Genomic DNA, 25223 nt, shown 5'->3' on the forward strand with positions numbered 1-25223 from the left:
TTTTTAAGAAATGCGACAGTAAAATTTTTCTGTCTATCTTGAAGGTAAAGAATTAAAATAAATATTTTTTGGGCTCACAATCATGGTAAGCTAAATCAAACCATATAGGAATAATGTACTAAACTTGCTCCTCTAATTGAAGCAACATTATAAATACGCTTAGGATTAACATTACGTTATATTGGAGAACATAAAAGAAAACTAAAAAGTTATAAAGGCTTTTGGAGTAGAAGAAAACCAAATTCACGAGCAAAATCCTTGCCGTTTTCATTTGATATTAGGAGCGCGTAAATGTAAGCGAAAAGCGAACAGCAATTCAATTAAGCAAATCTGCGGCTTTTTCCTAGGTTAACCTATGTTTGAAAAAATAAAAAGTTTATTTTACTGATCCAAATGAATCTAAATAAAAGTATGATACAATATCAGATACATTCCTTAGTTAGATACCTATTCAATGTTTTATAAACTGCACAAATGTGCTTTTTTGTTCAGTAGTACATTGATTTTATAATATTTAGATATATGTATATTATATATCTGCGGCTAAACTCCTGACTGATATATTTATAATATAATATACAAGAACGTATATATTATTTCAATCCAAAATCCGCCAAAATCTAAATTGTTTATTATACATATATATTCCAATCACCAAGAAGAAAATTAATAGTTCTGATCTTGTTTCCGGGACTTCTACAAATGCAAATCATTTTATTGATGAAAACGAACTCGAATAATTAATTATATTATAAAAGATTCACTACTTTTCTGAAGTTAATGCGGCTAAACCCACAAACCCAGGAGACTGTGTAAAAGTGAGCAATCGGTTTTCAGAGTCTGCGGTTATGTTGATCAACAACCGTAACCGTTGAGGCCGAGCGGGGCGGGGCTTGTTGTTGTTGTTGGCCAAAGAAGAGCGGACTGATTGAACGGAGTGCAGCAGCAACAGCAGTGCTCGGTGCGGCGATGGCCGCTGATCTGGCCTGCAAGTGAGACGGCCATGGCCGCCCTGGAGGTATCCTGGGCTGAAGTGTGCGAGAGGCACGCCCGGTTGGCGGCCGCCGAGCTGGCCAAGGCCGTGGGCTGTCTCGAGGGGCGGCCGGGGGCGCGTGAGGTGGTGCGCCGCTTCGTTGACACGTTCGTCGAGGAGGCCGAAACGCAGCTTGTGGAGGCGGGCGGGGGCGGCTCGCCGCGGACTTCCTTCCTCCGGAGGCTGTCGTTCAAGGGCCTACGGCTGTTCCAGCGCAGCGAGGACACCTCGGAGACGGGCCGCAACCGCCGCCTGGCGAAGATCGTGGTCGAGTGCCGCAAAGAAGGCATCGTCAACTACGTGACCGGCGAACAACTCGACGGTCGCGAGCATAAGTGGGAAAAGTGCCGACTCGCCCTCGTCAAAACTGTCGGCGGCTACATGCTCGAGTTCTACTCGCCGCCAAAGGTGACTATATCCGGGGCGAACACCCTCGAAATGGTCGCTCAGGGGCGTACCGCGTGGCCCGTTTTGCGGTTGTCTAGGGGGGTGGCAGGTGGTATTCGTATGCACCGTGTAATTTTTTTCTTTGTGGAAGTTTTAAAAACGACCGTTTTTAGAACTGATTTTTAACAAAACTTTACACTTAAATCTAAGTTTCAAATTTTTTGAATTATATAATGGAAAAAGTTTTATGAACTGTGCGGCGCAAGCAGGAGTTTTTTAAGTACGATTTTCCTCATGAAATTCCAAAGCGTATGACTAGAACTGCTTTTGTAATGGATTGGTTTTTTCCTAACCACGGAGGTGGTATTTTCATGTGCAAGATAAAAAATTGTGTTTAAACCAGCAACATTTTTTTGCCGTTTGAACATGGTTGCAACTTCCTCTCGCTCAGTTATAATCTTGTTTGCTTGAAAACCTCACGGTATGATAAGACATAGGTTTGGAGTAATATTTCCCTTTATTTAATCAGTTAAACATTAAAGAATTTGAAATAAATTAACACAACCTCGAGTGGTCGCCTATTTCAAAAATAAAGAATTTACAACTTTTGTTGGTTTCCCGTTGGAATTTAGATTTGCTTCAACATGAAATCCAAATCGAGGATTCCTAAAAAATCCGACATATTTTAGATAATGTTAAAGGTTGCCCACACGCAATTTAGGGTAAAAAATTTCCTCCTATTGCGTGTGTCCTCAAGGCATGCCGCTTTTTGTTCCCCCATTCCATCGCGATACTAGGAATTGAAAGGGAAGCCGCTTTTATTCTATCTCTCGATACAATTTCTCCTGCCACTGATTCTTGGGTCGGTCGGTTGGTCGGTGCAAATGATCTCTAGAATCAACACGTCAATTGTGACGTCACGACCTTCTCGAGACGGAACACAATTATGATTCATCCGCTCTTTCGGGTTCATATCTTCGCGTCGTTTCAAATGCAGCTGCTGCTGAAATAAATGAAATGATTTTCACAAGTGAATACACCACTAATTTAATGCTTTTGCACTGCAGGCGTCCAAGCCAAAGAGTGGAGTATTTTGCTTCCTGATTGCTGAAGCCCGCGAGACACGAGCGCTAGAAATGCCTGACAGAGAAAACACATTTGTCCTAAGGGCAGAAAACAACATGGAATACATAATTGAGGCACACGACGCTGAAGACATGAGGTCCTGGTTGGCCACCATCAAATACTGCATGCGAACAACAAGCCCAGATGATAATAAGTAAGAGCGCAAAAAGCGCAGGTCAAGATATTTTAAATTTGAATTTCAATAAATAAATGTATCTTTTTAGTTCAAGTTTAACATTTATGTCAAATTATGATTGAGTATCTGTATTAAGTCTGCATTAAGTCACCCTCCCCACCAGAAAAATGTTATTTGATTATTAGATTTGCTGATTAAACTTAAATTACTTTGAATCTAAATTTATCGCTGCTCTCTGCAGTGCTGACGGACAGGATGTAAGAATTCGAGTGGAGAGAGGCACGCGCCCAGAGCCGATTCCTTCTCACAACACAGCCGCATCCTCCCCAGCAGGCTCGTTAGGGGCCGCCGAAAACCCCCCTGAACTGCCTCCCAGGGTGCCTGGGGGACTTCGGCTTTCAAGTAACAGCAATTTTGAACTGTGCTCCAGCCAGCAAGAGTTAGAAATGAGTAAGGACATCGCTAAAATGATTCATTCGCCTCTGCCAAATATTATTTTCAGCAAAAATTCATGTTTTTGTTCTAGAATCAAGGTCATTTAACTTTATTTGTGCTGCACATTATATAATATTGATCTGTAGTGGCTGAGGCATCTGGTGTTGGAACCGAGCCAGACAATGCTGTGGTGCTCCGGGAGTATCCTTGGTTCCATGGAACTCTCGCTCGCTCAGAGGCTGCCCAATTGGTGCTCAGCGCAGGGGCCAACGGACATGGTGTCTTCCTGGTCAGGCAAAGCGAGACAAGGAGAGGCGAGTTTGTCCTCACTTTCAACTTTCAGGGCAGAGCAAAGGCAAGTAACAGTTTAAAATCTATAGATCCCATTTTAAATCAACCCCCTTTTAAGTTAAAAAAAAAACTAACGAAATATTTATTCTTTGTAACAGCATTTAAGAATGACCCTGAGTGGAGAAGGTCAGTGTCGTGTGCAACACCTCTGGTTTGCATCCATCTTCGACATGCTGGACCACTTCCGTATCAACCCCATCCCGTTGGAATCTGGTGGTGCCTCCGACGTCACTCTAGCCGACTTTGTGGTAGCTGGCAGGTCTGCACCTGCAAATGCAGCCTCAGCTGGTGGTAGTGGTCAGAGGACAGCAGCGCCCCCTGAGCCCAGAGAGCAGGTGATTACTCACGGAGGCTCGGTACGAACAAGGACAGAATCGATGGAGAGGCTGGAGCGCCAGGCTGCAGGAGGCCGAGCGGTTGAGAACACGTACAGTTTTGTCTAGCAAGCATTCCAGACTGATTGACAGTGGCCAAAGACAGGATGCGTGTGTGCATGTGCATTGTGTGTATCTCTAGTCCTCTGATAATATGTAAATAAATAAATAAATAAATCACTCTCAAAGCACTGATTTTGTTTGATTTATTTGACTCAACGGTTCAACGCCCTTTAAATATCTCTTATTACCTAAAACTGAAAGTAAATTTTTAATCTTGAAAGATGATAATTATGATAAGAATAGTTAGACAAAAATACTCAAATTATGTCCCTACTTTAATAATATTATTGTGTAAATTATATCTGCATTATGTCATAAGTCATAATGTGTATTATCGAACTGTCCTAAATTTCATGTTATTCATTTGTGCGAATTTTTTGGAAAAAAATATTACTGCCAAGTCCAAAACACAATGGAGTTATTTGCGACGCAATATAACTGGTACAAAGAGGAAATTATATTGCTCAAAATCATTCCCCTATGAATCATGTCACGAGAGCAAGAATTACCGCAATTAAAATTACACATTGCGAAAATATGCAGGCGAAAGTCCCACCACTTGATCAAGAGCAGATGACTGTGAGACGAAACATTATTTCCCCCCGATTTTTACACACTTCGACTTTTCTTTTATTCATTTTAATATTAGTCTGCGCGGCGGTGTAGTGTGTTGCGAACATGAAATTGGCGCCGCTCGCCGATCAGCCCGGTTCGATCGTCCAACGCGTGCGCCGTGTCCAACTCCAATTGTCCCAGCCCGTGAGGAATGCGCGTGCGCCCAACCCATTGCGAAGTTTGCGAGCCTGTTTCCGATTTCTAAATCGATTCCTGAGTTGCCCCGCTTCTGATGCGGTCCCGCGGCTAATCACGCAGCCCCAGTGCCGGCCACGCTCTGCCGTTGGGTGCCCCCACAATCAACCCTCAAAAGGACATCTTCTAGAGGGTGCAATTGCTGCCAAGGGGGCCGAGCGGCCTCAAAACGGGCGGTCGAGTCCCTCGGACGGCCATCTTAGTTTTGACCGAACTCGGTTTTCAGGTTATGGCCCAGCAGTAAGGAAACCCACGATTGCGATGCCCGCCGTAGCCAGGTAAACAAGATCCCTGCTGTCCATTTTTCCCAGTGAGATACCTTAAAATTTCTCAGCTGAGCTGCAATGAGCTGTCCTTTGGGCCCCGATAGCACCTGCAGTACGAATCAGTTAACCGGTTATGTTAATTTCGTTCATTGATCAGTTACAACCGGCAATTTATTACCGAGAACTGCAACTTTCTATCGATTTTCTTCAAAAACTGTATTGAAAACCGGTTAAATTATCAGTTTTTACTGACATAACGGTGTTTTCATGCGGTATCTGGTGACCAGCCCATTTAATGGGATTTAAAAGTTTCAATGAAAGTTTGTATTAATTAGGCAATATTTTGATATCCTGTGTTCAAGAAAACAATGCATTGAGCCCTTCGAAGAGCCTCTAAAAATGTGGTGATTCCAGCTATGCCGTTTTCGCTTGTGCTTGAGTTAAAATCTGCTCTATTTTCGCCGTCAATTATCTGATCTAGTTTTTGACGTGCACGCCAAATCGCACGCATAAAAGACGGTGCAATATAACAAATTTTACTCATCCTTCGTGCCTAAATGCGACTCTGGCACCGTCGTGAGTACGGTTTCTATTACAGGAACCACAAATTCACACCTTATATGGAAAGAACATCCTTTCTGTGACAGTCTTTCAAATATGCAATCGTGGTTACGGCTTTGGAATGTTATGTCATAATGCAGAATCAGACCAACCCAATACCTCAAACTCAATATTATTCTACTTTTATTTTATATTGTTCTAATAATTTAATTACTTCTGGTGTTTTTAGCAGGCCGGGCAGCCTGAAGGATCCCGAGATCGCCGAATTATTTGAGCGGAGCGATCCAGAAAAGACCTTTGAAGACCTCCGAGAAATCGGCCATGGGTCTTTTGGTGCAGTCTATTATGCCCGACACGTGCCGACCAGGGAAATTGTGGCTATCAAAAAGATGTCCTACCTGGGCAAGCAGTCGGTTGAAAAGTGGCAGGACATTCTCAAGGAAATTCGTTTCCTGCGCCAGCTCGGTCATCCAAACACGATTGAGTATAAGGTAAAACCAGCTGTCAATGTTTTGAGCCGCGATTCACGCATCTTCTTTTTTAAAAGGGCTGCTACTTGCATGACAATACAGCCTGGCTGGTCATGGAGTATTGTGTGGGTAGCGCTTCAGACATTCTCGAGGTCCACAAAAGGCCTCTCATGGAGGAGGAAATAGCGGCTATCTGCGAAGGCGTACTTCGCGGACTCGCTTATCTCCATTCTATGGGCCGAATCCACAGGGACGTCAAAGCAGGCAACATTCTTCTCACCGAAAACGGTGTTGTAAAATTAGGTAATGCGTGTGCCTGATCGTCTGATTATTCCCCCTAACCCCCTCGTATTTTTTGGTTACAGCTGATTTCGGTTCTGCCGCCACCAAGTGTCCAGCCAACTCATTCGTGGGCACGCCATACTGGATGGCGCCAGAGGTGATTCTGGCAATGGACGAAGGCCAGTACGATGGCAAAGTGGACGTCTGGTCCATGGGCATCACATGCATAGAGTTGGCTGAGCGCAAGCCACCCTATTTCAATATGAACGCGATGAGTGCCTTGTACCACATTGCTCAGAACGAGTCGCCTCAGCTGCAGGCGTCTGAATGGACCGACGTTTTCCGTCACTTTGTTGACGCCTGCCTGCATAAGAATCCTCAGGAAAGGCCCACTTCTTCCAGACTTCTCTCAGTGAGTAAATTTTTCAATTTATTGTTGTGTTCCTTTATTTCTTAATTTACTTAATTAAAATAACTACTTATTTTGAATAAATTATTATTATTACTTTGAATTTAAGTTGCACTTAAAGAAGATGAGCAAAAATATCACAATAACTGCCTAGCAACAAGCAGGGACTGCATCTATTTCAACGGTGTTCCTTATGCTCTATAAATAAATTTATCACACATAAAAACCTGGAGAATTCCCGCCACGGGAGGAAATAACGATGCGTTGCAATCAAGTCATGTATGCTTGAACACCCCAAATGCTAAGTCAGGAATTAAGCCAAATTTGAAGTGTCATTCGTTAAGAGCAATTTTGTTTAATAAATCTGCAATTTTTTTTTGCTAAAATTGTAAAAAATTTAATGTTTGCTTTCGTTTTGTGGGAGCCTTTCATAAAAAATTAAAGCATTTTTAAGCGCCTGTTGTTTGTACCGTCCTAATTTTAACAACAATTTACATTTTCAGCACCAACTCGTTACACGAATTCGCTCACCAACTGTTCTGATCGACTTGATTGGTCGCACCAAGGCCGCCGTGCGTGATCTCGACAACCTCAACTACCGTAAGATGAAGAAAATTCTGATGGCCGACGAGAACGACGCGGGTGCTGGCGACGAAGGCAAAAGCAACTCTGTTACCTCAGAGAATAGTCTGCACTCAGCTGTCTCTGTTGCCTCGACTGGCTCCAACAGCAGTCTGCCCAACCAGGAAGCCCCACCGGTGCCACCCCACGCCTCCACGTCGGAGGACTTTTTGCCCGTTCGACCCCACGCCTCAAATTTCGCTACCATAAGAACAACATCAATCGTGACCAAGCAGCAGAAAGAACACATGCAGGAGGAAATGCATGAGCAAATGTCTGGCTACAAACGCATGAGGCGGGAACACCAAGGTGCTCTACTCAAATTAGAGGAGAAGTGCAAGGTATGCAAATCAAATATTAGCTGGCTTTCTCAGTAGCAGGCAACTATCAGTGCTTGTAATGGGTCTAGTTAGTCATGTTGTTTGCAAACTATTTGACACCATTTAGATCTTATCTAAATGCATACTATTGTTATTATTGCTGACAATTTTATCTTTTCAATGGAGTGCTCTATTTTTCACATCAATTAGTGTTTTAGGCACTCATCTGATAATGTTTTCTATTTTTCATATTTTATAAGAAATTAGAAATTCCTGACCAACCTGATTTGGTATGAATTTTTTAAATTATTATTTAATTTTTCCTGGATAAGGTTGAAATGGAGGGCCACAAGCAAGTACTTGACAAAGAGTACGAAGCATTGTTGAGTCAGTTCAGTAAGGAGTTGGAGCGACTCACCCAGAGGCATCAGCAGGAGCTGGAGAGACGAATAAAAGCAAACTCGGCCGCTGAAAGACGTCTGTTTAAAGACATTACCACCAGGCAGGAGGCTGACCGCAAGGCGTTTGAAACTCAGAAAAAGAAGGAGTACAAGGCTAGCAAGGAGCGCTGGAGGCGGCAGATGGACGACGATGCCACTCCCAAGCGCCAAAGAGACGCTGCGCTCGCATCTCAGAAAGAGAACCACAAACAGGTACAAAAGCAGGAATTAATTCCATTGAAATGCTGAGGTTCGTGACGCAGGTGGAGGCGCAGGAAGAGCAGAGGTTAGTCCGCGGCCAGAAGGACTACCTAGAGTTAGAAATGCGCAAACTGAGGCGCAAGAAGCTTCTACAGATTCAGCATTTAGAACTGGAACTTTTGAGGGAAGAACTAGTGAAGCGGCAGCAGCAGCTTGAAACTGCCCACTCAATGCTCCTAAGACACCATGAAGCCACCCAGGAGCTTGAATATCGACAACAGAGGGCTGTCCACGCCCTTCGTGAAGAGCAGGTGTGTATTCTTATGCTGTGGAGAAAAGCGTTTCGAAAATTAAATTATGATCTTTTTGTTCAGGTATCTCGCCAGCACCAGACAGAACTCAACTCCCAGCGCGAGTACATGGCGCGCACAGAGAGGGAACTGCGAAAGAAGCATGCATTGGAGCTGAAGCAGCAACCAAAAAGCCTGAAGCAGAAGGAGGCTCTAATCAGGAAACAGTTCCGCGATACCTGCAAAATCCAGACTCGGCAGTATAAGGCTTTGAAATCGCACATCCTGCAGACGACGCCAAAGGATGATCAAAAGGCAGTAATCAAGAAGCTCAAGGATGAGCAAATGCGGAAGCTAGCCCTGCTCGGCGATCAGTATGAGCAGAGCATTGCAGAGATGCTGCAGAAGCAGTCCATTAGACTTGATGAAAGCCAGGTAAGAATCTCGTTATAAAACCCCTCTCATTCCTGCTCATTTCATTTTATTTCAACGCTATGTTATTAGCTTTAAAATTAAAAATTTCAAATGGAAGTATTAATAATGAATTCGTTACCGTTTGACTCTTTCAATAGCTATGTGTCTAAACAAAAGTTTCAATTGTTCTGACCTTAGCAGTTCACAACAGTCAAGGCCGCAATGATTTCACTTTTTAGATGTCAAATGCTCTGGAAAAGTGCCAACTGGCAAACTGCAACCACCATTGAATTATTTGACCTTTGGTTTCTTTTGATAAATGAGGCGAATCGTTGGTCTTTAACAGGAGGCTGAATACTCTCGACTGAAAGAACGTCTAGACTACGAACTTGAGATGCTGATGGCTTACCAGTCAAAGAACAAGATGCAGGCTGAGGCTCAACGAAACCGCGAGCGAAAGGAGTTGGAGGATCGTGTCAGTGTGCGCAGAGCTCTGCTAGAGCAGAAAATGCATGAGGAGAGCATCCAGTTCAAGCATGAGCGGCACGAGCGTCTGCGCATGCTGCAGGAGCGGCATGACAAGGACCTTGACTCGTTTGATGAAGAATCTGCCCGCCTCGGATTCAGGTAACTTCTAGGGCTGCTGGGTTTTCCATTGTCTCTTACCTCTTATCATTCCTGATTTCCTTCAAAAGAAGTTAATCAATATCCTAAAACAATCCCATGCTCTATGCTCATCAATTGCGTACAAAACTTTCAAATATTTGTGTTTTTAGCAGAAGTGAAGGGTTGCGGTAAATTAACTTGTAATTTTCATTAAAATTCCCAAAGGAAATCGAATACGCAAGAAGTTCAGTATTTGGATATATGAAAACTGGGCTGCATGTAATTAAGTGCAGTTTTTTAACTCTGGTAACATGCGCAGGGCTGAATGAGTGACTTTTGTCAAATCGCAAATTGTGGTTTCAGTGCGCTCGCCATTGCCGAGAGCTCAAAGGAGGCATACGAAGAGGAGAGCCTGAGTGGAAGCATGCTCAGTTTGGCCCACAGCAACAGCTCCTCCTCCTTCCCCCTGTGATCGAGAAGTGACACTCAGGACTAGTCTCAGTGATATACTCACTCCAGGACACTTGACAGTGCAGTGCATCTATCCCCAGCATATTAAACGAATGCAGCGTCAATCAATAAAAGTCACATTGCAGTGAACAGTAAATAAATTTCATTTATCACTTCTGTGTGCAGTAAAAATCAGCAAGTCCACAGTAGTGTTACTGTTATTAAATCAGCATAAGTCAAATTTAAATTAAAACAATTGTTTTTTATTTTATCATTTTGAATATTTGCCTCCAATATGTGTCTTTAGTTCTACAACATGCTGTTGAAATATGTTTAAAACGCACCGAAAAAAAAAGAAAAATCCACTTCTGAAGTTGTTTAAAAATCTTTATTAACTTAAAACATTCTATTAAGAGCAACTTGTAATTTAAGTTAAACTTTAAAAAGCATCACTGGCCGTCAAATTCTTGCCCTTAGTGGCTTGCACCTTATTCAGGGCCATCTGCGGTTTTCATTCTGGCTTTGGACATAATAACGCCTATTGTCGCCATAGTGCACCCCTCGAGCCTGGTCATCTTTAACAACTAGACTTGTTCCCAATTGAACAGACCATGGGGCAGGCTGGCGAGGGTTGTAGTCGTAAACATCTCCTTGCGGTCCGCCCCTGAGGTATCTCGCCCTGGGAATTTGGATTTGCTGATAGTTGCTGGGCTGGTTGGATAGACTCGGTTGTTGCTGATACGCCTGGAATTGTTGACTCTGGTAGGGCTGCGCCTGGTACTGTTGAGATTGATAGGGCTGTTGGGGGTATTGAGGCTGGTACTGCTGCTGCTGTTGGTAGGGCTGCTGATGTTGTTGATAGGGTTGCTGCTGTGGTTGGAACTGTGGCGACGGGTTGCCCCAATAACGGCTGGCTGGCAGCACAGCTGATAAAATTTTGCTTTGCCATTTTGGCTCCGGGGCTGACCACCAGGCTGTGTCGCGGGTAAGCGAGCGTCCTTCATAAGCTCCGGCCAGGCCCACAAGGCCGGCAATTGATATTAATATCCACGTAGCTGACATCTGAAAATTACAGCAGCCGTTATTCTAGTGAGCTAGGATATTAATTAAAACTAAGACAAACCCTAAAAAAAATACCTAAAAGAGCTCAAGTGGTTTCAAAAGTAGATGTAAATTTTTAAATAAAATTTATATATAAGGATTACCGCTAATCTTCAAACCACAATTTTTTCACGAGAAGACTTTCTGGTGTCAATGACACGAATGTTAGCCACACGCGAATTGGCCACTTTAGCCGGGAAACGTGTCAGTCAATATAATGGGTACCCATGGCTGTTTTCAATTTCAGGGACGAGTTGGTTCGCAGTTTCAAGTTGGTGGCCAGACGCGGAAACGCAATTGTTTTAAATGCAAAGCGCGACCATGCAGGAAACTTTGTTAATATTATTTTAAAGTGGGAAATATTCTGATAGAATAAGAAAAAAATTCAAATTTAAGCGATTTTCCAATCTTTTGAAAGTAAGAACTATCGATATATTTATGATTTCAAAGACAATGTCAACTTTTCTTTAAAATCAAGCTTGATATGACAAATATCTCATATAACTGATGAAAAATGGAAAGTATATAATTCAACCAAAACGCACCAATTTGAAAATATACGGCGAGAGCTTCCCAGCCTGGCAACATGACAAAAACTTGAATTACATATTACGTATCAACAGAAATAATTATATATGAGATAAAATTAAAAAAAAAAATAAAGTAATATATTAAAATATTAAACTGAACGAATGTTAATAATGCATTTTATATTGAATTGATTTTCACACAAAATGTTCTGCAAGATAAATGAAAAACAGAACTGTCCCCAGTATCGAACTGTCGTAAAAAATATCGGTCTCCTCTTTCGGCTAATTTTATTGCTCTTATCATGAGAGTTACCCTCTTTACTCATAAGCACAAAAACGTTTTATTTATATGGATAGTCAAACACTTGAAAATATAGATTTGTTTTCAAATATAAAATAAACTGAACAACTAACACGCTCAAGTTTTTGATTAATTAAAAACATTCTCCGGGTTTTTAAAGTTTTATATGCGTAGTCATAAAACTAATAGGATAAAAATTTACGTGAAGAAGTTTCGAAAAATTTAAATTTATGACATACGCGATGAGAATTACAGCACACAATAATGATACTTTTTGTGTATTGTTGTATATTAGTTCCGCAGGCGAATAACAATGAAGTGGCGTGAAAACTATTATAAAAAATGCACCTGCTCAGCGCATTACGCCGCGTGAGGTGCATTAACCTGGTAGGACAATTAAGGAGCTAGAAGAAAGACGCAACTTGCCTGTTGACTTGACGACGGTCGAGGTGCGAGTGGTGCTGAGGAGTCTTCAGGAGAAGCCGACAACTTCTCAGGACCCCCCGCCGGAGGCCCTGGAGCGAATCAGTGCGGGGCGAGGGGGCCACAAAGGCGGCCACCGTAACCCAGCGCTCGGCGGACAGGAGAAAATATGCAAAGCAGATCGGCGGTCAGCGCCGGGGCAGATGGGACTCTTGCGGGCAGGCGGAGGGGGAAAGTGGCAAGAAAGGTGACCAAAGTGGTTGACACTGAAAGTGAGGCGCGTGAGTCAGCGTGCTCGGTGCAGGGCACATTGACTCTGCGTCACGCTTAGCTGGCCTGCCTGACAATTAAAAAGGTGATTGTCACAGTGGCTTCCTGTCGGCCACCCCTCCCTTCTCCAGCCAGGGTCCTGATCGGATGTATGTGTTGTGCGCTCGTCTCGCTCGCTGTTTTGATAGCCGCACGCTGATGTATTCGCAAACTATTGTGCTGCTGGATCTGGCAGGTGGAAAGATAGAAAGTAGTGCCTGCGTGCGGATGTCCATTTTAAATTTTGATTTGACGGTGCGATATACTCGATCTCGTTTCGAACCCTCTGATAAAGCGAGAGAGATTGTTTTCTGGACCAGAGCACCTTTCAGCGGCGACTGAGTATTGTTTCAAGTGAAGAGGAAAGCAATAAACTATTTAAAATTTCCCCGGGCTGGAAGGCATTTACTAGACGCTTATGCAAATCATTTCGCATGAAGAGAAGTATTATTATTTCCCGCTCTTGGTATTTAATGCGGTGAAACTTTTCAAAGAACTCCACTGATTCATGACATTACCTTTTAGACAATTAAGAATCTTCGATTGCCATTGTAGTGGAACCACAACTTGAAAACACGTTTAACTTTCCAGAGGTATAAAATTGAATTTTCAAGGAAAAAATTTACCGGTTAAAGTGAAATCAAATAAAAAGTTCAGCGATCGAAAGTAAATAATTAGATATGCAGTGGGGAGCTGAAAACAAGAGTGCTTCAATTGGGGTCAAAGCGAATAAAATTTTGTGTGTCCCTCAGTCAATAGCTCATCAGATCGAATGCAAAACAATAGAAACTCTTTCCACTGCAATGCCTCTCGGCTTTTATTTATTTGTCGGAAAGCAAAATCCACCTTGCTCAACGGAGCGTGAGAAACGCGACTAAATGGTTGGGTGGTTGGTTGGACGAGCACGATCAATCTGCTTTATAGGCACATTTAGTACCCAATTGTAACCTATACGCAGTTGTAGTCGAGGTCGCCAGCTTAAAAGTCCAATAAACTCTAGCCATGGGAACAAGTGGAATTGACGCCATTTCTGTTATTTTCGTTTGATTCGTGTCAGGCTAGCGTGCAGAAAATCGCACTTCTTGAAATGTCCTGACGAGATAATTGAGCTGTAATGTTTTAATCCAGTTAAAACATTTTATAGCTAGGAAGAAGCCAATTAATGTAACTGAAACAACAGCAATTAAAAATACAGCGTATGGCAGGAGAGGACAGTAACTTGTAGAGCATCGAAGCAAATCGAAAAAATGATGTGAAGAGCAGCGATTGTAACGAGGAATATATTTAATCTAAATAACAAACAATTGCATTTTTCTCATTTAAAATAAATTGTATACTGCTGCATGTGAATTTTTAACAGTAGTTTTTAGTATACCTTATCAGCTTACCTTACTCATGCAAAGTTAACTGCAAACACGTTGAATTAGAATGATCCGAAATTTAACAGAAAAAATAAATGCCAAACAAAAAAGGAAAAAATATATTCTTTTTTTCATATGATTTGAAAAATGGTTGTTGAATATTTTCAATCAACTGGACGCGATGCTGTTTGTCTCAAAAAACGATTCGATCAAAAGTATTGGTATTAATTTGCTATCCAGAGCCCATAATCAGCAAATGAAACTGAAATAAAAATCTTTATAGTCCAAGCTGCTGTAAAGATAGTAACTTTTTAAGCGTCGTCGGCATAAATTTGCAAGCAGTAAATTTCTGATAAAATCTAGCACCTCACGGTGTGTCGTTGATACAAATTGCCAGTTTAACTGCGTCATATATTGCGTTGAGGGTGCGAGAACAAGTGTATTTTTATGTTGACACCTGCGTCTGATGGGCAGCAAGATTAAAAAAGACCCGCCGAAAAGGTTTAATGTCGCAACGCTCCCAGGCTTTTGGCCGTTTAATTGGCTCGATTGCGTCTGTGAGATAACAAAAAATAATTATATTCCTCCCCCCTTATGAAAAATTAGCAAAGACAATGCGCGCTGAGCGCTGAACGCGACGCCAAGATAACGACCGAATGTTGCCGGCACGCGCCGCGACGACGACAATTAATAAAATGCTAGAGGAAAAAAGAATGCATGCGTCAGAGGAAGAATTAAGTTTTCGGCGTAATAAATCAGAAATGCGAGTTGTTTTTAATTGTGAAGGAGCAGCGCAGGCCGACGTAATGGGAGTCATCATGGTGATTAGCCACCCCATCCCGAGCACCACCTGCGACCACAACCCCCAGTTCAAATGGCTAATTAAATTAAACTTTGAAAGTATCTGAGCAACCCGAGATTCATTTCATAAGAGAACCGATGTTTCTTTATTAGACCCAGCAACTGAGATTGTAGTAAGTAGTAAAAAAGGTACACATTGGAACGTTTTTAGAAATTGAAATTAATTTCACCGTGGAGAGCGTAATAATTAACACTGCCACTGATTCGGAATAATTTGCGTTTCCTTTCATTTCATAAATGTTGTGCGTTCTTTAAATTGTAAAACAGTACAAATAGGTTCGAATTTTAGAGCAAAAGTGTATTATTTTGATAACCAAACCAACAGGAATATTATAAACATGAAAGTGAGTCAGATCAACGCAAAAATGTTGGATTTATTAGAAATGTCAATTTTGAACAAAATTAAATTCAAAGACAAAACTCACGTTTAGTTTAGCTTTGCGTTGTGGAAAGTTTTTCGTTTTTAACCGCACAAAAAATGTAATACGTATACACTCTCCTCCAAAATGTTTGTAAATTTTACTGACCCAGATTTTCGGGAATGTGTCTCATCAGTTGGTAATTAATTTCATGTCGAGAGACAATTTCATTGTGGAGCGTGTGAGGAATGTCAGGATGAGAAACGAGCATGGGAACTTTCCTCCATTCAGTCTCTGTCAGAGATGACGAGCGCATTTTGACAAATAAAACTTAAGTAAGTTGCTCACATTATGCATGGCCATGATGGGAAACTAATTGAAAGATTATCAAGAAAATAGAAACTAATAAAGTTGACTATTGTTTCATGCCCGTGCACTTTTTTTAATTTCATGATGATTCGTGAATTAGCGAACCTTGAACTTGCACCTTGCGTGCGTTGCCACACCTTTATCAAGAATATCAACTCTTCTCTAGTTTCTGAGAAAGTTCACGCATTTGTTCAACATTACACATTCATTCTGAGTCTTCCAAAGCATAGCTTGCTGATTCTCAGGTCTGGTGCTTTCTAGAGGTCTATCTTGAGAAAAAAGTAGAAAGCAAAACTTCCAATTTCACTTGTTTATCTTCTCTTTATTCATTAAAGCCTCACTTTTTAGATAATATATATTTTAACAAGTACTTATTTGTGGAGACAACAAATTTCTGATATTAAACCTGGCTGCTGTAAATTGGAAGAATTGGCGATTTATGTGAATTAAGGTGAACAACTGTTTTGTATATCTGTGCGCGCGCAATGAACACTTTCTGTTCCTATCAAAGCACAACTAAATAAAAAAAAATCATCTCAAGTGTAAATGTCGTATTGGGGACAACTTGAATGCATGTTTGTGTGAGTGAGCTATATAATGTAAAAATAAGTTTTGTGGCGGAAACAACCTGTTAAAAGAGCAATTTTCAAAGATAAATCTTGACAGCAACAGCCAAATTTTGCTTCTTTTCACACTGATTGAGATCACTTTCGATTAAATTACACCTTCGCATGCCACCGATAACGAGACAGCGATACAAGCTGGTCACGAGTAGAAAGAATTAATTTTTGCATTAGTGATCAACTGGCAAATTTTAACGCTCTCTTGACGTCTAACAGCAAAGAAGAATCGGTCAAAAAGTAGAAGAAGTAGCAATAGATACCTTGTAAGTTTCTTCAGTTCATTGTGTATGGCTTTATTCTTACAACGTTCAGACGCAGTACAGTGGACACCGGAACGACAGTGAGACGAGAATCACAAGCAGATTAAACGACTAGAGGCTGGTGATGCGGGTCACCCAGCCGGCCATATCAACTGGCTCTGCATCAGCTTTTTTAAGCCACACGTGAGTCTGCAAAGAAAATAATAATTAATGAGCGGACTGAAATGAAAAAGCGAAATTCTAAGTATCAAGGGAAAAAATTATTGTGGTACTCTAATCGATATAATTTATTGAAAAATATTAAGACGTCATTGCCTACTGATATGATTCAGGGTAAGCTCAACTTGGACAATGTAAAACAATTCAGGATTCTAGTTCCTTCAGATGGTTGTTTTTTAAAACACTGCTAGTTCACATTCTAGTCATGAAACTTAAATTTTGCTATCTATTACAGAGGTCAGGACTGTGAAATGGTCTCAGAAACAAGAAATTTGCAGCAAACATTTTTCTCCCTTTTCCAGATATTTTAGTATTTTAAATTTGACAGTAACTTTGGTACAAAAATCTTGCGGGTTGATTAGATTCTTAACAACAGCCAATTCAAGCAAAGAACTGAAAATATTAAAGGAGTTTATCCAGATGATCCTCACCATCAAAGTTTTAAGGTCTGCGCGTTCCTTGGGGTTTTTCTTCAGGCATAGGTCGACGAACTCCTTGAACTCAGTCGAGAAGTGGTTTGGTGGTAGACGTGGCGGTGGCTCATTGACAATGTAGTTGAGCAGCTCGAAAATAGCCATTGGCCGCTGCTGCGGGACGGCCGCGTCGGCCATCAAGGTTGCTGGATCCGGTGGGGGCACTGGGTAAACGCCGATTGCCATCTCGACCAGCGACAGGCCCAGTGACCACACGTCCGACTGCACTGAGTAATGGCTGCCCTGCAGCCTCTCTGGACTCATGTAACTACGCGTGCCAACAAAGGAATTGGCCATCGAGTCAATCAGCTGGCCCGAGACGCCAAAATCGCAAATTTTGATCTCGCCTCGTGTTGATACCTGAGAATATAACACGAAAAGAAATGAAAAACATTGTTCCTAACTCAAAAACTAAAAAAGTAACACGCCAGGATAATTTAGAACATTAGAATTTTAAGCCATACATATGAAGAATTATGTTTAGCAATTTAAAAGACATTCAAAAAATTTACATTAATGACTAGCTAATTCTATTACTATTTTAAGATTGAAAAATAGCTTTTTGATGTGGAAAATACCAAGATGTTGCTTGGTTTGACGTCTCTGTGCATAATGTTGTGTTTATCTCTGAGGTAGCTCAGCCCTTTAAGCACGGCTAGTGTAATTTTTGACAGCACATTTTCTGGAATGCGTCCTGCTAGCTTCAGTATCAAGTCCAATGACCCTCCATCCATATACTCCATGCAAATGCTGATTTCGCCATCACTGCAAATAATTCATAATATTTAGTATTTTATGCTTCACGTAAAATAACAAATCTTGGATAAGCCAGCACTAAGCACGCACCTGTAAAACGCTCCATAGTAACCAACTATGTGCGGCGAATTGCATTCGTGGAGGATTTTCAGTTCTCTAAGAATTTGTTTCTTAATTGCTGGCTTCACCTCCAGATGAATGAGCTGTTAAAAATAAATTTCAATGTTACAACCTAGAAATTATCATTTTGGCTGTAGAAGTGTATAATATTGAAGGCCAATAGAGAAAGATGTTGTGTGTTATTATTAATGTACAACTAAAATATTTTAACTACCTTCATCGAAATTAAATTGATCCATTTTGCTTTTATTTCTTAACTATTTTTTATCCAATATATATATATATATATATATATATATATATATATATATATATATATATATATATTTCTAAAACAAGCAGCTTTTAAGTTTAGAGACTTCTACTAGCATCAATTAAATCATGACGACCTTTTATATTGAGCAGCTTACAAAATGTTTAGTATGCACATATATATCCACACATACATACATACACAAAATTGCCATCCCTCGCACATTTATTTCGAACCCTAAAAAGGGGGCGTGGCTTACCTTTCGGGCCATTATCAGGCCGGTGGGCTTATGGCGAACCTTCAGGACCACACCACCATTTCCAGCACCAAGCTCTCCGAGTTTCTCAAAGTCCTCGTCTACCAATTCGTGGCGGATCTTCTGCTTTTCTTTGAGGAAAAGGTCCATCCGTTGTCTTTGGGTCTCGTCCATTTCCAGCTCCTCCAGCCTCTCCTGCAGAGCCTCTATGTTCACTTTTCCCCTGAAATAGACCTGGAGGTCAGCCGAGGTTGTCAGCAGGAATATTGCACATACTCTGGCGCCGCAACCTCCGGCGGAGGCGCCGCGGCGGCCTCGATTGCGCCGGGCGGCAGTGTCAGGTTCAACTTGTTCTTGGACATTGCTGACAACAAAAGCTGAACGCCGCTTTTGCCGAGCTTCGAAACGGGACAATCAGTCAACCAAAACAAATGTCAATAAAATTAGCAAAGGTCCTTCTTGTTGTTTCGAAACGTTTTCGAAAAAGTGCCGAAATTGGGGCGGAATTCGCAATTGCAGCGACCGCCTGTGGATTAGGTTAGGTATGCGGTGTTTTGTTTTCGAAAACCGATCGACACCGAGCGGAGCGTACGCACACCGACTGTCTTTTGTTGAGGATAGTTCAAGTGGCGGCAAAAAGGGTGCTTGGCTCGCACCGGCGCTCTCGCCTTGAGCTACGCGATCAATGTCTGCTCGTGCAAGGTCTTTTTCCGTCTTTTTTCACAACGGCGTCAAAGGCGGGCGCCTACTTTTACGATTTTACGCGAACGGATTAGAAGAACCAATTAGCGGCTTCAGAGAAGGATGCAATCGTGATTTTTGTTTTCTGAGGTGGATTATCTGAAGCATGCTCATTATTTGCCTGCTTTTTCTCTTTGTTTTAAAGGATTAGAAAAACAAAGCTTTTTTCCTATCAGAGTTAAAAACAATGTCGTTAGGTAAAATTATGCCGGTATGCCGGTTGCGTTTGCGTGAAATGTGTAGAAAGGCTGAAAAGTAAAGAAATTTTGTCTGCAGGAAAAACGATTTTTTTTTCTCATGCATTTCCAATTTTTAGCCGTTACAGCCTGATTCTACATAATCATTTTTTTGCAATTTTATATATTATATCAGTTTTCATCTTTAAAAACTTTCCGAATCAAAAGAATTAAACTTCTGTTTGGCGAAATATGGAAATTATAGTAAAAGAAAAATATTTTTTTGCCATGATGCTTCATGATTTTCAGATTACTGCCAATATTGTTTGTGCAAACTGGTAGGAGGAAATTTGTCGAGAATGGGTTTCTGGGCTTAAATATTCTGCTTTCTCTCTCAACTTTGCCTCTTCACATTGTTAGACACTAACTTGTAATACAGCCAGCTTCCTCCTTGGCGGACTATCCATTATCAAAGCTGCAAACATTTAATGGTCGCAAAACACAACGTGATTCCCTCTCTGATATCAAAATTTACTCTTTTTTCACTACGTTTGTTATTAAAAATTAGAATGATTTATTATTAATGGTTTATTAAACGCAAAATATGCGTGCAACACGAATGATAAGATTCTATTTTATCATTGACATTTTCACCAGTGGAAATAAACTAAGGATGATATTGTAGCATTATTTTAGTCAAATATCATACATGATGTGGTTTCTGGTCTAGGCCTTCTCCAATAAGGCCAATGTTATTCGTTGGCGGAGTTTTCGCGAGTTGTTCGCTATCAGAGGGTCGCTCATTTCTAAAATATTATTATTATATTACAAATTTTGCGATGCTTGATTTATTCTTTGTTTAAAATATCCAAAATATACAATTATTTGCGGTCGAATGTTTTCCACGGCTGACATAATCCTCTGCAGATTAATGCTGCAATTAATTTTGTTTACAAGATAAAGATGAGTTGATGACTGACGAGGCTTGAGGACCCGCTTTCCAGTTCAGGAATGAGCCAGATAATTTAATCTATTCAATTTTTTACTCCTCACGCACAGTCGCGTTAATTTCTTTGAAAAGAGCAATTATTTTTAAATTTTTATATTATTTCCTACAAATAATAAATTCAAATATAATCTATGCGATAATTAATGAATTATATCACTTTCATGTCGCTATTTTCTCTCATACGAAAATTAAATTTTGAAAAAAATCCAAATAAATTTGAATCAATTTTAGGATAAATTCGTTAATTTGATACAGAAGATTTTGTATTTAAAGAAAGTGTACTTCATTCAAGTAGTTACTGACTTGGCAGCCTGTCATCTACCTGTAACAATCTACCGAATGTGCGGGCTGAGTATGCAACCTGGTGGTCACCGATGCGTTGCAGTTGCATAGCTACCAGATCGTCTCTCGATCCAGCAGCGCTTTTTACTTTGTTGCTCGCGTCACGACTCTGCATACGTTCATCCATAATCTTACATCTCCTTTCATCACGATCAGCATTTCAAAAGAGAGAGAGAGAGAGAGAGAGAGGTCCATTCACAGGCGACACCGATTGCTGAGATTGCTCAGGACGGTTTGATCCTTTAAGTAGCGTTCCTCTCTTTGCGCGTTAAATATCGATCGGTGCGACCAAGTGCAGCAGGCGGTGGGTGCGATGGGTCTCTCGCAATCAAACAAATTCGCCGGCCGTCTCATTTCACTTGCTAATACAGGACAGCCGCTTTTATCGAAATTTCCATGCGGTGTTCCCACCAATCGTGACCAAGCAGAAGAATAAAAAGCGAAGTGGAGTACAAAAGCAGCGGAGAGAAACTCGCCCCTCACTCAGCAGCAGCGCATAGCAGCAGCTTGATCTGTGCTCGAGCCGCGTAAGAGAGGACCGCACGATTTTCGCATAGAAAGAAAGGGTGTGTCTGGCTGGCGATGGGTGCACAAGTGCAGTTAGTTCTTTTCGAGAGTGGTGCAAACGCGCGCGGCACGCTCGGTTGGGCTGGCGAAAAGGATGGAGATGCTGGTCGATTTTTCTCTTCCGCGTGACGTGCACCCGCCGCCTCTCTCGCGCTTTGATATAATGGATGGAGCAATTTGCCTATTCGGCTGGATATCGCCGAGTCATTCGGCTCCATTTGCGTTATTTATGGTGGCGTGTCATCAGCAGAAAGCACGAGCTGCAGCATCCCTTAATTAAGACGCCGAATTATTCGGGCGGAGGCCCTGGCGGGGCAATTGCCAGAAGAAAGGTCGTCCCCGGGGGAGCAGTTGTTGCTGCTGCTGCTCTCCGCCCGGCGCTTACCCCTTTTTCTTAAAAATGACGATAATAACCCGGCCGTAAAAGAGTTGGCTGCAGCAGGGTAATGCTCCGCCGAAATGATTTATCTCCTTTCTCTCCATTAATTTGCATTACCAAAACAAAATCGACGCCGCGTCGTGTGCTTGCAGCGTAACCCGCTCACCGACGCGCATATGCAAATTGCTCGGGTAAAAATTACAAAACTCTGCGGAATGACATCTCTGCGCCGGCGGTTTTATTCTCAAGGTGCAGCTTTCGCATGCAAATGAGCGAGGGACGCAACTCTTTTAGCGGCAATTAGAACGTACTAACTTTGAGAGCGGCACCTTTTTATCGCAACTTCCTCTACTCGTTTGTTTCGCTTCAATTAAGGGGAGTGTTGAAATAAAATGAAAATATTCAGGTGTTCTTCTACCAAATCATAGGAAAATATTTAACTGAACATATGGAAAACGAGAATGAATTAATCACTAGAAGTCCACTTCTGAAAATAAGAATATTTAAATTTCATTAAAAATAAGAAATTGATTAGAACAGTCATTTCAAAGACATATAGCAAATCAACGTTGAAAATCTATTATTTAAGTTTCTATGTTCTAAGGCGTACAAAGAAAGAAATAAAAAACAGATTTAATCTGTTCTGGAATGAGCTTCCTCCAATGAGGCCCGTGCGCCCATGCTATTTGTTCGCAATGTTATTGGAACGCAGTGTTGTTCGCTATCAGTGGGTGAACCGATCATAAAAAAAAAACTGAATGACTTCTAATCTGTGTGGAAAATAAATTCTGGATGGTTAGCGTAACATAGTGAAAATTCTATGAACTACGCGTTCTCATACTGTACAGCAGCCGTTTCGGCACCGCTGGCCTCGTCAGCAGCACTTAATCTCCAAACCAAAATTCATAACCGCAGTTTTAGCTTCAGAGAATCATGAATCAAAGAATTTATTTGTTTTGTAGCAGAAATTTTACAAAAAAAATTATTAAGTAAAGGCTTTACTTAAACTTCAAACAACTTCAAACAAACAAAAATTGTTCCTTGCGAAATACACGCATAAATCTGAGAATAAATATTCATTTTGGCAACTGCTGTAATATAAGTTATTTATATCATCCCAGCTTCCGTTACTTCTGATAAAGATCGGTCATTCCGAATTTCGCGCTGTGTTAGCCGAGCAATCGATTGCAATCGGACTGTTCGGACGCTCTTTGGCATCAATAAATGACAATGGTCCCCTGGCAGGCGGCTGCCTAGCGATGCTTTTGCCAACTCCACTCTGGCTACTCTGCTGCTGGAAATAAGAATCACAGCTCAGCTATTCCCCAAACAACAAACACGCATTTCTCACACAGAAATCAAGAAAGCTCAGGCGGCTAGCCCCTCGCACGCCAATAATCATCTCTCGCACACGGCTCTCACTCTCATAAAATATGCAACAGCATCTAGACCGCCACTCTTCTTCGTCTCTCGGCCCATACATCGCCGTATTTTATGCAATGCTCACGACGCGTGATGCGCCCGGAATTCCTAAGTGATTTTGCCTCTGTTCGCAAATGTGTCCCTTTCCACTCTAAAAAATAGACAGCGTGGTACAAACACAATCTAGCCTTTCGGAAGTTAATGGTAATAATAATGTCTAAGAAAATTTATCAAGATATTGTTAGCTGTCATTATTATGACAATGTTTCTATCATTATAATTTTTAAACGTTTTTCTGATCTTAATTAAAATATTATAAAGCCAACTTGTATAATATTAAGAGGAGTATGTATATATTACAAAAACATATTTGAACTATTTTAAGCTACTTTTCCGTTGCTAAAAAATATTTTGATGACCATTTTCAGTTATTGCATCTGTAAAAGAATTATTTCGTGTTGTATTTTGGTTAACAAGACATTTTCTCGTAAATCCCATCTCTATATTATCTAATACTCCCAATGCCAGCAGCGTGCAAACTCATAAATTTCTCCCTTGTCTCACCTTCTTTTTATTAAACTAGGAAACAAATTTGCGTACCCTATTTGTGTGGCGCATAAAATGCGTGTCGGCGTCGGCCCTAATGGCTGCGGGTGTTTTGACACATATTCCGCGTTTACATCTTCATTTGGCCACTAATGAGTATAAAATTAAAAGAGGGGATGCATGCACTCAGTCTTACTCTCTCTCCTCCGTCTCGTTGCAGTGCTGCTTTTCGCTGCGTCTATCTCTCTATAGTGCCACATGCACAAAGCCCTGACATGATGCATGCATTGTCAAACTGTAAACAGTCAGCTGCATTAAAATATGAATTCGGGTCTGCATAAATGGAAGGATGGATCAGATGTGCGCGCGGATGGATGGATGGTTTGCTGTATATAGGGGGAGCAAAGGAGACCGTTGATCAAAAACTCGGCATAGCCACTTCGATCACAAAACGCTGGCACAACAATTCATCAAAATATCAGCAGGCCATAGCCTCTGCTGCGCGCGTATTCGAATTTTCAAATCGTCAAGTGAAGCAGACGAAACCACACTGGGGAATTAAATAGTATGCATTTTTCATTGCGTTTTCCGTTGTCAATCTTCTTTTTTATCGTACTTCCCACTCTCCCACAGCTCATTTTTTATAATCTAGTCAGAGATGCAGCTTATATTCTTAATTTGAGTAAAATAGCCGTTACATTTTTTTTTGCAATTTGTCAAGGAAGTATTTTTAAAAGATTTAAAATTTAAATATTTATATTTAATAGGAAAAAATTTAATCTCAAGATGGAATGAGCTATTTTCCAAGATTATTTTTTCCGGCTTAGGCATATATTCCAAAATTCTATTTGTGGGCTGTAGAATTGGAAATTTTTAAATTGAGGTGCATGGTGGTCCCTTTTTTAATTTTTGCAAAATTAGATAAATATTTTCTGGCATTTCTTCATTTTCCAAAGAGAAAAAACTTAGCAATCTAAAATTGAACAAACTTATAATTTATTCTAAAATGCGTGTTTTAAAAAATATTTTGACGGGTCAAAATATCTATAGTAATAAATATAGTGTTAATCTATTCTTTTTTTGCAAAACAAACCGCAATTTAAAAAGAATCACCTAACAGCCTGAAGAGAATATATCCGCGAGTGGGTGTTTTTGTGCGTGCCATCGCAACTAACACTTATGTTCGCTAGAGTGAATGATATGTTTAATATCGGCTAATGTGGCGTTGAAAAATGTTCCTAAAGAGTCGTTGCTGCACGGTTTTCGGCCCCCACGAGCAATAGATGGCACAGCGTTTATAAGAGAAGAGAGAGAGAGAGACAAGCTGTTATTTTTCCTTGTGCCGTGCATGCATGATAACGTATAAAAGCCAGCGAGCTTGTGGGGTTTGATGGCACGCCTCAGGCCAAATTACCTGCACCTC

The 25223-nt window shown here is 41.1% G+C and overlaps 4 protein-coding genes across 6 annotated transcripts; 2 read left to right on the top strand and 2 right to left on the bottom strand.

Moving 5' to 3' along the window:
* The first annotated feature begins 898 nt into the window (after nucleotides 1-898).
* Nucleotides 899-4032, top strand: Lnk (SH2B adapter-like protein Lnk). The gene is made up of 5 exons (XM_065479033.1): nucleotides 899-1441; nucleotides 2488-2699; nucleotides 2923-3131; nucleotides 3263-3471; nucleotides 3566-4032. The coding sequence occupies exons 1-5, from the start codon at nucleotides 1004-1006 to the stop codon at nucleotides 3908-3910; spliced, it is 1413 nt and encodes a 470-aa protein (XP_065335105.1). The 5' UTR covers nucleotides 899-1003; the 3' UTR covers nucleotides 3911-4032.
* A 542-nt stretch (nucleotides 4033-4574) lies between these two features.
* Tao (Serine/threonine-protein kinase Tao) lies at nucleotides 4575-10205 on the top strand. 3 transcript variants are annotated; one of them, XM_065476924.1, is made up of 11 exons: nucleotides 4575-4992; nucleotides 5771-6032; nucleotides 6089-6314; nucleotides 6377-6705; nucleotides 7206-7664; nucleotides 7976-8296; nucleotides 8347-8595; nucleotides 8659-9009; nucleotides 9335-9615; nucleotides 9820-9900; nucleotides 9958-10205. In XM_065476924.1, the coding sequence occupies exons 1-10, from the start codon at nucleotides 4583-4585 to the stop codon at nucleotides 9857-9859; spliced, it is 2928 nt and encodes a 975-aa protein (XP_065332996.1). In that variant the 5' UTR covers nucleotides 4575-4582; the 3' UTR covers nucleotides 9860-9900; nucleotides 9958-10205. The 3 variants fall into 3 exon arrangements, with proteins under 3 accessions (XP_065332996.1, XP_065332995.1, XP_065332994.1); XM_065476923.1 differs by lacking the exon at nucleotides 9820-9900 and having other exon boundaries at nucleotides 4576-4992; nucleotides 5774-6032; XM_065476922.1 differs by lacking the exon at nucleotides 9820-9900 and having other exon boundaries at nucleotides 4577-4992.
* Nucleotides 10206-10410: 205 nt separating this feature from the next.
* Nucleotides 10411-13886, bottom strand: LOC135934946 (activating signal cointegrator 1 complex subunit 2 homolog). Its single transcript, XM_065476926.1, has 2 exons — nucleotides 12403-13886; nucleotides 10411-11106 (listed from the first exon to the last, which is right to left on the bottom strand). The coding sequence occupies exon 2, from the start codon at nucleotides 11104-11106 to the stop codon at nucleotides 10537-10539; it is 570 nt and encodes a 189-aa protein (XP_065332998.1). The 5' UTR covers nucleotides 12403-13886; the 3' UTR covers nucleotides 10411-10536.
* A 2073-nt stretch (nucleotides 13887-15959) lies between these two features.
* On the bottom strand, nucleotides 15960-19173 carry Dsor1 (mitogen-activated protein kinase kinase 1). Its single transcript, XM_065476925.1, has 6 exons — nucleotides 18895-19173; nucleotides 18622-18841; nucleotides 18080-18192; nucleotides 17812-17998; nucleotides 17192-17593; nucleotides 15960-16730 (listed from the first exon to the last, which is right to left on the bottom strand). Exons 1-6 carry the CDS (start codon nucleotides 18978-18980, stop codon nucleotides 16653-16655), a joined length of 1086 nt encoding a protein of 361 aa, XP_065332997.1. The 5' UTR covers nucleotides 18981-19173; the 3' UTR covers nucleotides 15960-16652.
* Nucleotides 19174-25223: the final 6050 nt, after the last annotated feature.

The sequence above is a fragment of the Cloeon dipterum genome, chromosome 2, assembly GCF_949628265.1.
Source record: "Cloeon dipterum chromosome 2, ieCloDipt1.1, whole genome shotgun sequence".
Lineage (NCBI taxonomy): Eukaryota > Metazoa > Arthropoda > Insecta > Ephemeroptera > Baetidae > Cloeon > Cloeon dipterum.